Consider the following 14,890-nt stretch of genomic DNA (forward strand, 5'->3'; position numbering starts at 1 on the left):
TTCTTATCATAGTTACTTTTTTATATGTTATTGGAAGCTTTGTACGTCACAGAAATTGCACATGCATTAATTGTCCTAAGTTTGACTACATTAAAGCTGGTCAGTTTTTAACTCAGTAAAATAAATGTAGCTGATTCCATTCAAGTGACTTTGAACAAGTCTAGCTCAGATTACATTGAAAAACTGATTCAGAAGCAGAGTGTAAGGAAGAGGTCTTCTGGTCCACAAGAGATAGAAAGGAAAATATTTTATTCCATTGCTTTGGATGAGTGGCATATGTATCTACTGTTAAAAATTTCAGAAGAATGCAACACAAATCCAACACAGTAATGCTTTAGAAATGTATAGAAAAAGATCATGTGATTAATAAATTATTCTGTTCACTAATCTAAAAAAATTAAATAATGAAAGCATAGATTTTATTTAAAAATAAGTGAGGGAGATTTATTCCATCCTTCTTGGACAATTTAGAACTAGAAAACTTAGTTACTTTCCTTTAACGAGAAAATTTACTTAGGATTAAGGTTCAGATCTGCCTAATTAAACATTTTAACAAGTCTGCATGAGTTTCTGGGAAGTTGTTCTACTGCCTCTAATTTAGATAAGGAAACATGGCTTCTCTCAGTATTTCTGTTAAAAGTTGTGCTTTATATACAGCACTTGCATCAGAATAAAAATGAGTCCATCTTTCATTGATTAAAGAATTTGCCTGGCAGACAAGATGCCCTAATTCAGTTCCAGCAACTAATTACTTATGTTATACCAGTTGGGAGATACCTGCACAGGACAGGTGGACAGATTCATTGCAGACTAGCCTGCAGGCAGAGATTAGTTGTGAAACTGAGCCAGAACCTGCTTTGAATCAGAAGAGGAGGGAAGGTCAAATCCTGATTTTCTCTATCTTTAATTTTCTAATGTCTATGTCATAAGGCCTAAAAGGAAAAAAACACCAGCTTGATCCTGTTAACCAAGCTTATATTGTTTAATGTCAGAAAATCTTATGCAACTCTGATTTTCACTTACCTGTGAGTTTTGAGTAAATTGAAGCATATTTTTTTGAGTTAAGCATGTACTTTAACCAACCATTTCAAACAGTGATGGAAGATAGGAATGCAAATGCTTCAGAAATGGGCTCATACAATTGCAAGCTAATCAGGAAAACAGCGCCCATTTTGGATTGCAATACCTTTGACTCACAACTGCTTTAGCATTAGTAAAGCTATAGTCGAATCAGTACAATAAAAAATACCGGCTGACCAGTATCTGCACAGGGCTCTTACAGGAACCAGAGGAGAACCAAAGGTAGCTCCTCTTTATTCCAGGTTCCTTCCAAGTCTCACACCTCTGTCCTATTTGCATTTGTTTCTCACCTGTTTCATCCTCCTTTTGGTCTCTCTTTCCTCCTCATCCTGCATATCCTTATTTTCAACATGCACTCTTTTCTCCACTCTCCTGTGTGAGAGACACATACTTATCCTTGATCTCATTTTCATCTTATAACTAGATAGTGACCATCTCCTCCTTCAATTCCACAAGTAGGTGTTTTTTTTTTTTCTTTCACAATGGTACCACTGCAAAAAGAATTTATATTTTGCTGAGTCACTCTCAGTTCTTTGTCTCTCCATATTTTACTATACTGAAATCATGAGTCTTCACCACCCCAGATAAACTCTTTACATCTTCATCTTACTTGTTTTTACTACTTTACATCTTCATCTTACTCTGTCACACAGCTCAGTGACCCTTGCCTGCTGCTTCTGTTTCACTCACTTGACTTACATTTTTGACAGGTAGTCATAAAAAAGCCCCTGTATTTTTCTTTTCCCTTCACCACCATTTAATCAGTGAAGTTGTGGGCATTTTTACATTGACTAAAAGAAGATATACAATGGCTTATTACATTTTGCTTTTCAAAGCAAAAGAAGGACATGAGAATATCTGGGAAAGTTCCTGAAATTTTATGTTGTCTGTACTGTTAGTCTTGGAACAGTCGAGGGCACAATTTTGACCAACACCAAGTCAGGCTTTGTCAGAGAAATTCAGGGCATTTGGAGAAATTAGTACAGGTCAGGAACTATTTTCTGCAGTCACTTTCCATGAAATTGACCTATTTTGGCGTGTGTAAAAGAATTTAATAACATGGAATTAGGCCATTTATATTGGCTGGCTTCAGGGCCACAGAAGCTGGTACATGAAATTTCTTTGTATATTTGCAACTGGTTTGAGCCTATGCTTTGTAATCCAGGCCATGCAGCTGTCTTTGGGTCACAGCACCCAACAGTTAAGTAGCCTTCTATGATTTTTTATGTGTGTCAAACATAAAAGAGTCAAAATTTAGCCTCTATAAAAATTTTTATTTACACTTATGCCAACTTTTTCTTTTTTTCTTTCTTATTCCTTTCCATATCAGAATTCTTCATGCACTTTTAGTAAGAGCTGGTTTTCCCCCCAAGGTGCATGTAACCTTAGTAAAAACTCCCTGGAAACTTCTTCTCTTTTTTGTAGCTGTCACTGTTGCATGTTCTTAATCATAAAGCATCTTGAAGAGTGAATCATTTTATTCAGACTGAATAACTATTCCCAACCAAAGCATGCTAATTGGAAGAAAACTGAGAAATAAACTGGAGGGGGAGATATTCAATTACCACAGATTCTCAAAACACTACTTTAGCAAATTCTTTGTCTGCCGCACTTATATTGTTTTTTAACTTTCTCAAGAATGCATAAGTAGCAAAGGTTATCTGAGGACTGTTTGGAGTACATATTGAATTAAACAAAAACCTGTTTGAAGGTATAAACTGAGAGAGACTGAACCCTTAGCTCCAAAGCAGAGCATAAGCCCAAATATAGCTGTTTCTTTAAACTACTGCATAGCCAATGAAAAATATAGGTGCTTTCTCACTGGCTGAAGTGCAATGCTCTGATTGCACTGTAAACAATAGTTCAAGAAATACAAATGAGCACAATAGTGATTAGAAGTTTATTATTAAACTTTGTTTAATTTGTTATAACATTCGGTTGTTAATTCATTTCCCTCCTATCATCATCTCTAAGCAGTAATTGACCATTAATGGAAAGATTAGGTAAATTGTTTTAAACACTATAATTATCATCATAGTAGATTATTATCATTAATAATGGTATTTTACATCTGCTACCTTATGTAGAGAAGGTACAAATAAATACAGTTCATAGAAATTCAACAACCTTTGGCAGGAATCATGTCATTCATTCCACTACAATGTGTTTTCTGCAGGGAGCGATGAAGAAATTATTCATTCAAAACACAGAGAGTATTTAGATTGGATGCATGAAATTACTCTCAGTAACATTGGTATGTCTTGAAAGCCCCATGCATCTCCACCTACTCTGATATTGAAAAGTAGCTAGGGCTACAGATTTAACAGCATGGGGTTGCCTTGCAATGCTTTGAGAATTGGTTCCAAAGTGACTCACTGACAACAGTGCCACTTGCTGTGTCACTATCAGTTCTGGCAGCATCTGCCTTTTTCCCTGAGGTCTTCCATCTAAGTAAGAAATCAACATATCCTTTCTGCTTCTAACTGTGGTGAGCTTACTTTCTGAAAATTTAGAGATTAAAGGGCAACATAAAGTGAAACAGACCATATGTAATTATCTAATTATAATCACAACAGTTTAGGCACATGATTTTCAAAAATATCAAAGAACTGCAGTTGTAGGCAGAATTTCAGCAGTGCTCCACTCCTTTTAAAAGCATTAAATGGGATGCCCAAGTGCTTGCAACAATCCACATGTTCCTAATGACAGCAGTAGGAGCTGAGCTGAAGATACCAAGCAGTTTGTAACTGTCTTCCATGAATCCAAAATATGTCTTCAGTATATTTGCAGAGAGAAAGCTGTAAAATAAAAACAACAGAAATATTCTAGAGTATATTTTTAAAGTTTTGTCTTGAATTAATGACAATTATTTTATTCTTGGTGTCTTCTATGGAAAATTTGTTGATTTTATAAATGTGATTGTCTAGTGCTCACAAGAGAAAGACCTGTAATTAAGCATTCATGACTTTTGCATTTTATTCCAAAATGAGCAATATTTATAAGGAGACCTTACTTAAAAGACTTAAGTTGTAAAACATAAGCATCACTTGTGATAAGCTGAGTGTACTTGCTATAAAAGTATAAGAGAAGACAAATGCAAAATACGCAATTGCTATCCCATTATATTACTATTCTCCTATCTATATCGCACACTAAATCACAAGCGATTAAGGAAACTGCAGAGAGTAAACAAAAACTTGAAACAAAGTATAGGAAACTATTATAAACATGTACTTGATGATTTCACAATTTCATCTTTAGAAGTAATAATTTTTGGCCTCATCCTGTGCCCTCATGGGGAAGAAAAGTAATATGGAGTTCAGGGGAAAAAATTGCATGAAATGTACTTAATAACTGTGTAAAAATCAAGTCTTCACAGGGAGTTTTATGAGTAATACAGATGTTGAGCGTGCTTTGTTTAGGTGATTTTAGGTATACAACTGAGGTTTGACTTAGAGGACTTAAGAATAGAACCTAATTTCCTTAATCAATGGAGAGAAAAATTATTCTTCCAATACAGATGATTTAGAGCACCTGGCTTAGATCCTAAAGTAAATGGTTTGACCATATTCTTAAGAGTGAATGAATTGTAGTAAAAGTTGTGTTATTATATCTTGTGCAAGAGTGATAAAGACAATATGAAAAGGCTCCAGCAAGATATTTAAGAAGCAGGGATGTTAAGCAGAGCATTACAAACTCTATGTCCCATCCTTGAAAATGTACTTTTTATCATGTTAATGTTTCACATGTATCCTTCAATTTAAATTTTATAGAGGGAACAAGCGTATTGATTTACTTCATGGTGACGGTGTGATCACTGGAATATTACCAACCAACCTATCTGATAAATTCCAATTACATGCTGCCTGGGATTCTGAAAAAAGAAAGACGTCTTCTCCTGAAAACTTTTTTCTATATCTATAAGACAAGCTACACCTTGATAATTCTTTATAACCACTACATAATTTGCATACAAAATAATTGATTCAAGCTTTTAGACTATAAACTCCAAAAATTATTTCTCTCATTGGATTATTTTTTTGGTAGTAATTTCTAATTAGTAGACTGGATATTAGCAGAAAAATTCTTCATTGGTTATGATACATAATGAAGCTGATCATGTGGAACTGGTTTTCCACATAAGCCTTCAGAGTTACAGAAAGCTACGCTAACATGTGAATGCATTGGTAAAGTCAAATTTTTCACAAAAACAGGAAGTGATAAAGGTGGCACCTTTCGTATACAACAATAACATCAGGATTAAAGCAGCTACTCAGGAAGTTGATTATTTCTCCTCAGCCTGTTGGAACATGGAAACTCCATATTGTCTAGAAGAAACTCTTCTTTATAAACTTGAGGAATTTATAGAACCTAATATTTTCTTCCCCTCTTGGTAAAACTATGCTACCATACAAAGATTAATTAATATCTTGAAAGAAGATTAAGTTACCCTTGCCTCAGTGTTAGGCCACACATCTGAGTCTGTGTGGCTCCAAACAACTGCTTCTATAATTATTTCTACATTAGTTTGTTAAACAGAGCACTCTCTGTTGCAACAAGTATTCTTTATGCAACAACCAGCACGCTTTGAAGGCAAAAGCGGTGGGCTTGACTATCTTGAGATAATAAACTGTCATTTCCCATTTCCTGAACCCTTGCTCCAACAAGAGGGAAGTTCATGTCTGTGGAATTGTTCTCTGCAGTGGGTAGGACTATTTTTAGAAAGCTATATGACAATGACATCTTATCAGTAGGCAAAAAAAAAAAAGCAAATTATTATACTGAATATTTCAGTATACAAGAAATATACCAGTATAATGAACAAAATTTTTCCTTTAGGAAGGTGGAAGGAGGATGACTTCAAAAACACAGTCTGCTAACTCACCTCAGGGGATGATAGAGGGTTGGCTCAGGAGCCAGATAGAGCTGGCTCAGGAGCTGCCAGCTCTGGGGAAGCTCCATCATGTGGATAATCCTAAACTAGGGTAGGACCAAACTCAAAATGGTTTTTGTTTCTGCTCCTTTTGCCTTGAAGTTCTGGTGACCCTTGAACATCCACAATCTCTGTAGCACGGGGAGATGTATTTTTCTAGGTGTGGACTTTGGAACCCATAGAAGAGAACCAGAAATTTTTAAGCATGGTTTTGTAATATCTAATGAGGCCATAAACCCTTACCCAGAGAAGTGGGTTAAAGACTGGAAAGATCCTTTCCATAACTGAAGTTTTACAAGCCCACCCCAGATCATGTGTGACCTGCATCAGGCACACGGTGACACAGCCTGGCTTTTTTTTCCCCACACAATGTCTCAGCCCCGCTGCAGGGCACAGAGCCACATCCAGGAAAGGAATGAATGCATCTCACTGCTGTGCTAAATCACATCTCCCTAGTTTAAGGAGCAGATGCTGCTATTTATTAGGCTGATTAGCTGATGTAGCAGGCTTATTATATTGAGTGTATGCTTATATATTTACATTATACTTTCCTTTGCCTATTATACAGTAGTTAAAGCACCAGTGAGAAAATATGAACTGTTGCCTTATGATTCTTCCTAAACAGACATAAATCAGTGTCTTTGCAACCTGGATCAGGATAAAAATTAAAATGCCTTGGTAATTTAATTTAAAAAGAATATTACAATACATTATCTGGTGGGTTTCGGTTTTGTTGTTTGGTTTTTGTGTTGTTGGGGTTTTTTTTTGTTGTTGTGGGTTTTTTTTGGTTTTTGTTTGTCTGTCTGTATGTTTGTTTGTTTTGGTTTGTTTGGTTTTATTTATTTTGTTTTGTTGTTTTTTTGTTTGTTTCTATTTTGTTTGTTTTGGTGTTTTGTTTTGTTTTTCTCCTGAAGAAGCATTAAATATTTAGAAGAAAGAGAGACAAATTATTTTACTTCGGTGTTTTTGCCTTTAAGAATCATGCTATTGTGGTCCACTGCAATGCAATACTTTGGCAACTACCAGAAAGCTGCAAGAAGTACAGACAAAGAAAAATCAGGAGAGGATAATCTTGCACAGTACAAATATGGTGACAGATCAGGAAAAAAACATTCTAATATCATTTACAGCTGTTTGATTGAAGGCCATTATGCATTTAGCTTAAGTCCTTGGATGCCAGCATGGGTTATTTCTTAATGGTTGTTTTGCTGATAAGAAGTAATAATGGTTTTTATGTGCTATTCCTATCAGACCTGAAAAGCTTTCTAGTAAATGATGGTGTAAACTTCAAGTGGGGAGAAACAACAACAAAAAAACCTCTTTTTAAGTAAAAAACAAACAAAAAAGCACCTAACATCTTCATAAGTGAAAATCAAACCCCAGAACAGCTTTTGAGCCTTAAAAACTAAAACTAATCTAATCACGTCAGAGGAACTGTAAATGTGTGCTGCATTTCAGTCAATATGACTGATTACCTGTCACTTACTCAGCTCTTATTTCTTCCCACTGTGTGCTTTGGAACCATCTTTGTTTTAGAAAATCAGAGGCAGTGTGTATGAATTGTTAGCTAACCTCTGCCTCATTTTCCTGAATGATTTTGGGACTAAGCAATTAGCCCTGTCAGTTATTTCAGCTTAAAAGCGTCAACAGCATCATCACTCATTTATTTTTATCATCCTCACTGATGCCACTCAACATGAAAGAAAAATTCCTAACCAAGCAATAAAACAATATTTATTGCTACCAGCTTTCCTATACATGAAAATATCCTGACTTGCATGCAATATATGTGACTAAAATCAGCAAAGTGGGGAGCTAGTTTCAGAGTCCAGTTTGTACTGCAGTATGAGGAAAATCAGGGCTTTCTCCTTTAGTACATCCCAAAAGACAGGAAAAAACTCAGAAAACACATTTAAAAGAGATTTATGCAAGTAGAAGAAAGATTTTTGTTGGCAGAGAAGTCACATCAACAAAATTTGACAGAACTGTTTGAGCAGCATAACCAGCTGCTGCATAAGTTTGTCTGAAGTGCTTGTTCCATCATTCCTGGAAGCTGAAGAGAACAAGGTTTTCAGGACCTTTGGGAGTAAAAGGCTATTACTCAGGCCTCTTTCAATATATCTCTATAGCAAATGGAGGCAGTAGTGTATACAGGCAAAATGGACAATAAAAAATGAATAATGCTAAACTGTCACAGCATGTCCACAGGAAGAAGTAATGTCTGCTGGAAACAGAAAAATAAAAATCTACGAAGCTGTCTTTCTATCTCATTTGATGTATAGCATATATTGATAATTTCAAATGTCCTCCCTACAAAGACTGAGCCTTTCTGAGTTCAAGAAGCGTTTGGACAACACTCTCAGGCACATGGTGTGGCTCTCAGGGAGTCCTGTGCAGGGTCAGTCATTGCAGTCAGTGTTCCTGTTGGGTATGTTCCAGCTCAACATATTTAGCAATTCTAGGATTCTATTATTTGAGGGTGGGGAGGAAGGGAATGAGTTTTTCATGCTATATATTATATTCTCTCAAGGTTTTTCTGCAAGCTGGCAACAATATACATGATTTGTTTTCATTTATTTTATTCTGAAAGTAAGTTGTCACAGTAGAACAGTTAACAGCTTCCATGTGCTGTGAAGATAATATCACAGGAGGACAAGGGCACTGTAATTACATACTATGTCTTCAGAAATATGACTCTTGCAAGGTTGAAGACTGCTTCAGAGTTTCAAATTAGTCTGGATGACCCAATCTTTATTGTTGTTGAACTTCTGGAAATGATGAAATGCCAAGTCATTGAAAATAACTGATAAAAACATAAACAATGAGAAATTAGTAATTTAGTCTTTCTTTGACTCCATCTAAGTCCCATATGCTTTTCAGCCAGGTGCAATATTTTATAGGGAAATGTTTGTTTTAATGAATCTGAGTGATCTTCAGATCACTAAAAAGAGATTAAGCTGTCAAAGATAGAAAAATCTATGATCTTACGCTCTTCCATTTCATTTTCACTAAAATCGTGGCTGTAAACAGCAATGGCTGCAGCAATGATTTCTGTAATCCGATATAAGAGCCTGTATAGGACTGGGACATCAGGGCTAGGACTATGTTGTGGAAACTTAATATTAGATTCAAGTGCAGATAAAGGCCTTTTGGGTCTCTTTTCTTCATAATTTGCATAGCAGAGACCCAGTAATAGACATGTTTGTAAATGGTTTTAAATAATAGGACGATTTCTGACTGTATCATGAATAGCATGTCAAAATTTTATTCTTTAGTCAGAATCACTGAAGTACATCTGAGACATAGCTGAGAATATCTTGTCATGAAACCATTTTGTGTCATAATAATCCTTTCTTGCTGTTAGAAGAACACTAAGAAGTACAGCTTCCTTTAGTATGTTCCTTTGGAAAGAAAAATAGTGAAATGATAATTGCTCAGTCTTTAGTAGCTCAGTCAGCGGGTAGTAAAAACCTATACACTGTGATGTCCGGAAGTAAATGCTGGCACAAGCTGACTTTACTCATGGGGATTTTCTCTAAGAAAAAAGACAAATTTTGCCTTCTGATATACTTGGCATACTGTTGGCCAGACGGGGGAAGCAAACAGAAGGGATTTTTTCAGAGGCAATCAAACAGACAATTATAGACGTACCTTAGCTCAAATTACTAGCTCACAAAACAGTAAGCCTGCTCCTAACCCAGCAGTGCTGATGTCATTTTGTTCCTCACCTGAAAATATTGTGAAGCTGAAAAGCTGACACAGCATGCATTGTAAGGAGATAACGACAGGGAACATTGTCTGCTGTTTAATTCAGCAGCTGAATGTGAAAGTCATCTATCCTGCTGGTACATAACATACAGCTTTTCAAAGCCTCATTTTGTGATGTGTGGCTGAACCACTGCTGGGTGGAAATCTCTGAGACATCCCCCTAATGTGCCTCCCAAGAGTCACAAGAGCCTGTCCTGCTATGCTGTTGAAAAAGAGGTGCAAATTTCCTCCTACATGCCACATGTAGCATGAGTGGGCCACTGCCAATGTTTTCTGAAGGGGCTGCTCTGTGAGAACTGTGGAACATTGACCCAGGAAAACAAGATGGACCAAGGGAAATAAAATGATGGAGCTAGTTTTATTGAGAGACAGGATGAAGTGAAACAAACATCCTGGGCTCAAAACCAGCTCCAAATGTAGCCAGGAGTTTTGACAGCAGAGACTGCTACGTGAAGAAAGGTGAGCTCTGCCTGCCCACTGTAAACACTGATCATGGAGGTGCTCACTGGCAGCTGAGCAAAGTAACAACTTGTTATAGATGAGATGATTGGCTCCCACAATTAAAAGATAACTATTGTGTGAATATTAATAAAAGCTTTATGGATGTATAGTTATGTTGTTGTAGTTTAGATGTCCTCTGTTCTCCCCATAGTTCCCTTTCCCCCCCCCTGTATTGTGACCATCAGACAGCCAGGATTGTCTAGGACAGGTAAAAAGAAGGCTGCACATGCGTCCCTTGAATGGGGCAGTTGGGAATGGCAAAGCTTGGTGCTTAGGGGGTGCGGCATGGCAACACCTGACCTCCAATCAAGTCACAAGAAAGCAGTCTCCACTGATAAATGGCAAAGAAGAGCTAACTGACAGACTTTGGGAAAGGCCAGGGCTGCAACCCTGGATGCAACCCCCAGGGGTATAAAAGACTGAGCATCCATCTTGAAGATGAATGGGCCACGTGGTATGCACAAGGGGCAGTTCCCAGCGCTGCAGGTTTTTCCTTATATAGTTCTTTGTTGCATTTTTGTTAAGGTTTAATAAACCTTTTTTAAATTTTCAAAGTGAGCATTTGTTTTTCACAATCTCCAGCGAGAGGTGCAGCTAAACAGGGAATACAGACACTTCAGGAGCAGTGAAATAGGTCAGAGCACCATGTTACAAGCCCAGGCCTGCTGCTACTGCTGTTGCTAAAATCAAGGCTGCCTCAAAGCACTTTGGACTTTTACATTTAGCTCTATTATGTCTTGCATTTTCCAACATGGTTGTTCACCTGAATGAAACCATTTTCTCCTTACATGTCAGCAGCAAGATTTATTTTAAAAGTGTGTATTTTTTTTTCTTGTGGTTTGTTTTAATTTTTTTTTTTTTATTATAGCTTGTTGTAAATAATCTGAAAACAAAAGTGTTCTAAGCTAAAAATTGTTTAGCTCTGAAATTTTCGTAAGAGCACCCTCTGGTGGTTTATACATGAACAATACTCTATATCTTCTTCCAAAAGGAGTTGTACATTTATTTATAGCACTGAATTTTAAAGAAATGGGTGAAAACTTTTTCCACTGAATTCTTCCTTTCAATAAATGTGAAAGTCATAAATATATTTTCTAAAAAGAAAAAACAAGACAAAATAAAAACAAGCAAAATCAAATTAAAATCAAAACAAAAGAAAAACCAGAAGGACGAAAGTGTTTAAAAACATGTACTATCTAATTGTACTACTTTCTATAAGTACAATTTAATTCAAGAGAGTCAATCACATGTGAAAAGTTAGAGATAGAAATATAGATAGATATCTCAAGGGATATAGATGCTAATGTCTTTACAGTTACAATGGACAAAATCTGGAATCTAGGGGAAGTCAATAGATAAAACAGGAATATATTTTTCAAAACCTTTGTTGTTTTCATCTCCTAATTTTATTTAGATTACTTAGGTAATTTTTTTTCCCAGGCTCTATGATTTTAATCAGAAATATTTATTTTAATTACCTAGAAATCCCAAGAGTGACTCTCTACCACTTTGTCACAGGTATCTTCCATTTGAAAGTACCTGAGACCTCTCACGTTGGTTCTGCTATTGGACGGATCAGAGCTGTGGACCCTGATTTTGGGAAAAATGCAGAAATTGAGTACAACATAGTTCCAGGAGATGGAGGAAACTTGTTTGACATCACGACAGATGAGTACACCCAGGAAGGAGTCATTAAACTGAAAAAGGTATGTGGCACCAATGGGTGGATGTGCCTATGACTCAAGTGCTGAACCAGGTAAGGGAATGAAACATTTCACACTTTTATGCCATAAATAGGTCACAGTAGTAGTGCTACGTAAGTAGTTTATATCTCTATTTGAATCCACGGTTGTCATCTTCATTTTAAAAGGCATTGCAGTTTAGACTTTCATTTCACATACAATTAGGTGTGATGTTTCATAAATAATGTCATGGTGAAGAAGTTATTCTAATCTCTGTCCAGAAAGTACAATTTCTCTTGTTTGGGAAGTTTTCTACCTAAAACCATGCAAAAAACAGTTCAGATCATGGAATGAAAGACTTATATTTTATGTTAGATAAAATGTAATAAATTTTTACTTAAAAGCATTTTTCTTTTAAAAATTTTCACTTTGTGTTTGCTATTTTGATAATGAATATTGTGAAGTACTAAGATGAACACAGTTTTTATTTGTGGTAGAAGAGTCCCAAATGGCGAATAGCCATGTCTTACTTCCATACTTGTGATAGTGTTCCAAGTAGCTGGTTATAAAATACTCGTGCAGGAAAACACACTACATCTCAATCACTGATGTTGCTTTAGTACACTAGAATAAGTTCACGATTACTGAATTCATGAATTTCAAAGATGGGAAGGGCACCTTTCATTTAGAATTTAGTGATTAAAGCACTCAATAGGAGAAATCGACACAGGGAGTTTCACATTTTATCCAGTTATCATTTTCTGAGCCAGGCATTTACATATACACCAACGATCAACTTGTTCGGTAGAAAGAAATCTGAACCAGAGTTCATTTTGGAAGGCACAGTTATGTTTTATAGGCAGCTTAGGCTTCTGGGTGTAAATTTTGTAGAAAAAACAAATTATTAGCTGAACACTTTACAAGGGTCTGGGAAGGAAAGAGTTCTGGACATGTATATTAGGATAAGCTTTAGGAAAAGTGAAGCTTTAATTCTAAGAAAATTTAGAATGCTGGTGTTTAACTTTCCTTGGCTCTGACCATTGATCTATACTTACATTATATCCATTCTAATAATGGAAGTCCTGGCTTCAACCTCCTGACCTGGGAAATAGTAAATTATCCATGGATGCATTAAAGAACAAGATGATATCAAGTCACTGACTCTTCTACTAGTTTTAATCACATAAAATGGAAGCCACTATACTCACAGGAAGTAATTTGTCAACGAGACACAAAGTCTTTGACCTCTTAACACCCCCCTTCTTTCCTGACTAAAGCTTTGAGTGTTCTGTTTCCTCCTAATGGGAATTTGTAGACTTAGTTTCATTTTTAAAAACCCTTCTGGTCACCTTTTTCCCTCCATGCAGATGACTCAAAAATGGGTCCATCTGGAGCTGTCAGGCTGAGCAGCTGCATTCCCCTCCATATGCACTGCCAGTGGGAAATGCAGTAAGTAGGAACCATTAAAAAATTAATTTTTCATCATCAGGAGCAGGTTTTTGATAGGATTCAGTTCTCTTTGTCCTAAGCCTCCTCTGTACTTCTTTTTTTTTTCATACACAACAATAGAATATTCCATACTTGTGGTTAAATGTATTTATTACCCACTGCTAGCTATCCAGGTTGGCAGTGATGATGTTGATAAGAAGGGTGCCAGGGTAATTAAAAAGGAAATTCAAGGCTCTGGGTCATTTGGTTGATGAAAATCTGCTCAGTTCCTTCGTACTGAAGGAACTGAGCAGAGCATTGCCTGAACTCCTGATGAGTTGAGCATTGCCTGAACTCCTGATTGCTCTCCTGCAGGAGAGCAGGCAATGCTCTGCTCAGTTCCTTCAGTAGCAGAGATGAATGATGAAAGGAACAGGAAAACCCATGCTACCAATAAGTGGTTTAAGGGCTTGTGCCATCGGCACAATTTTGAGTTTTTTGATCATGGCGTAACTTTTACAGCACCAGGCCTGCTAGAGTCAGACAGGCTTCATCTATCTAACAAGGGCAAAAGGATTTTAGCCATGAGTTGGCTGATTGAGAGGCCTTTAAACTAGGTTTGAAGGGGGAAGGAGATGAAACCAGGCTCTTCAGATATAAGCCTAAGGGTGGTAAGTCTGAGTCGAGGGTGAAATCAGCCCAGCTGAAGTGCATGTACACTAATATTGCACAGGCAAGGAGCTGGAAGCCATGGCACAGAAGGAAAGCTATGCCATAGTCACCATCACAGAAACATGGTGGGATGACTCACATGACTGGGGTGCTGCAATGGATGGTCACAGGCTTTTCAAAGGGATGGGAGAGGAAGGAGAGGTGGTGGGGTGGCTCTGTACATTGGGGAGTCTCTTGACAAGATAGAATTTGAGGTCAATGGTGATGAGGTTTGAGTGCCTGTGGGTAAGAATCAGGGGGAAAACCACCAAGGCACACATCCTGGTGCGAGTCTGTTACAGACTGCCCAAGCAGGATGAAGCGGTGGATATATTATTCTGTAAGCAGCTGGAGGATGTTTGAAGATCACCAGCTAGGGGTGGGCTCTGCTAGCCCTTCTGTTTACAGACAGAGAAGGGTTGGTGGGAGATGTGGTGGTCAGAGGCTGTCTGGGGTACAGTGATCACAGAGTTTTCAATGTTTGATGAAACAAGGAGGGGTATCAACAAAGCTTTACACTGAACTTCTGGAAAGCAAACTTTTTCCTCTTCAGGATGCTGATCAGAGAGTACCTTGGGAAACAGCCCTTAGAAAAAAAGAGGTCTAGGAAGGAAAACCATATCTCAGGAAAGCCTGCTTTTGCACCTTCAAGATTTCTATCCCTATGAGTCAAAAGATGAGCTACAGGACAAGCTACAGCTGCAGGAAAAAAAAAAAAACAACAAACTGACCTGTCTGGACAGGGAGCTTTTGAAGAAACTAAGGAGAAAAAAGAGGCTCTATAATC

General features: G+C 37.1%; 1 protein-coding gene across 2 annotated transcripts in view; it reads left to right on the plus strand.

Annotated features, from left to right (window-relative positions):
- The window catches only part of LOC136562576 (cadherin-12), a 527,265-nt gene that overhangs the window by 464,640 nt on the left and 47,735 nt on the right, over positions 1-14,890 (plus strand). For both annotated transcript variants that reach the window (XM_066559495.1, XM_066559505.1), the window contains exon 7: positions 11,801-11,988. In XM_066559495.1, the coding sequence (XP_066415592.1) occupies positions 11,801-11,988 (188 nt within the window). The remainder of the gene's footprint in view (positions 1-11,800; positions 11,989-14,890) is intronic.

The sequence above is a fragment of the Molothrus aeneus genome, chromosome 1 (assembly GCF_037042795.1).
Source record: "Molothrus aeneus isolate 106 chromosome 1, BPBGC_Maene_1.0, whole genome shotgun sequence".
Taxonomy (NCBI): domain Eukaryota; kingdom Metazoa; phylum Chordata; class Aves; order Passeriformes; family Icteridae; genus Molothrus; species Molothrus aeneus.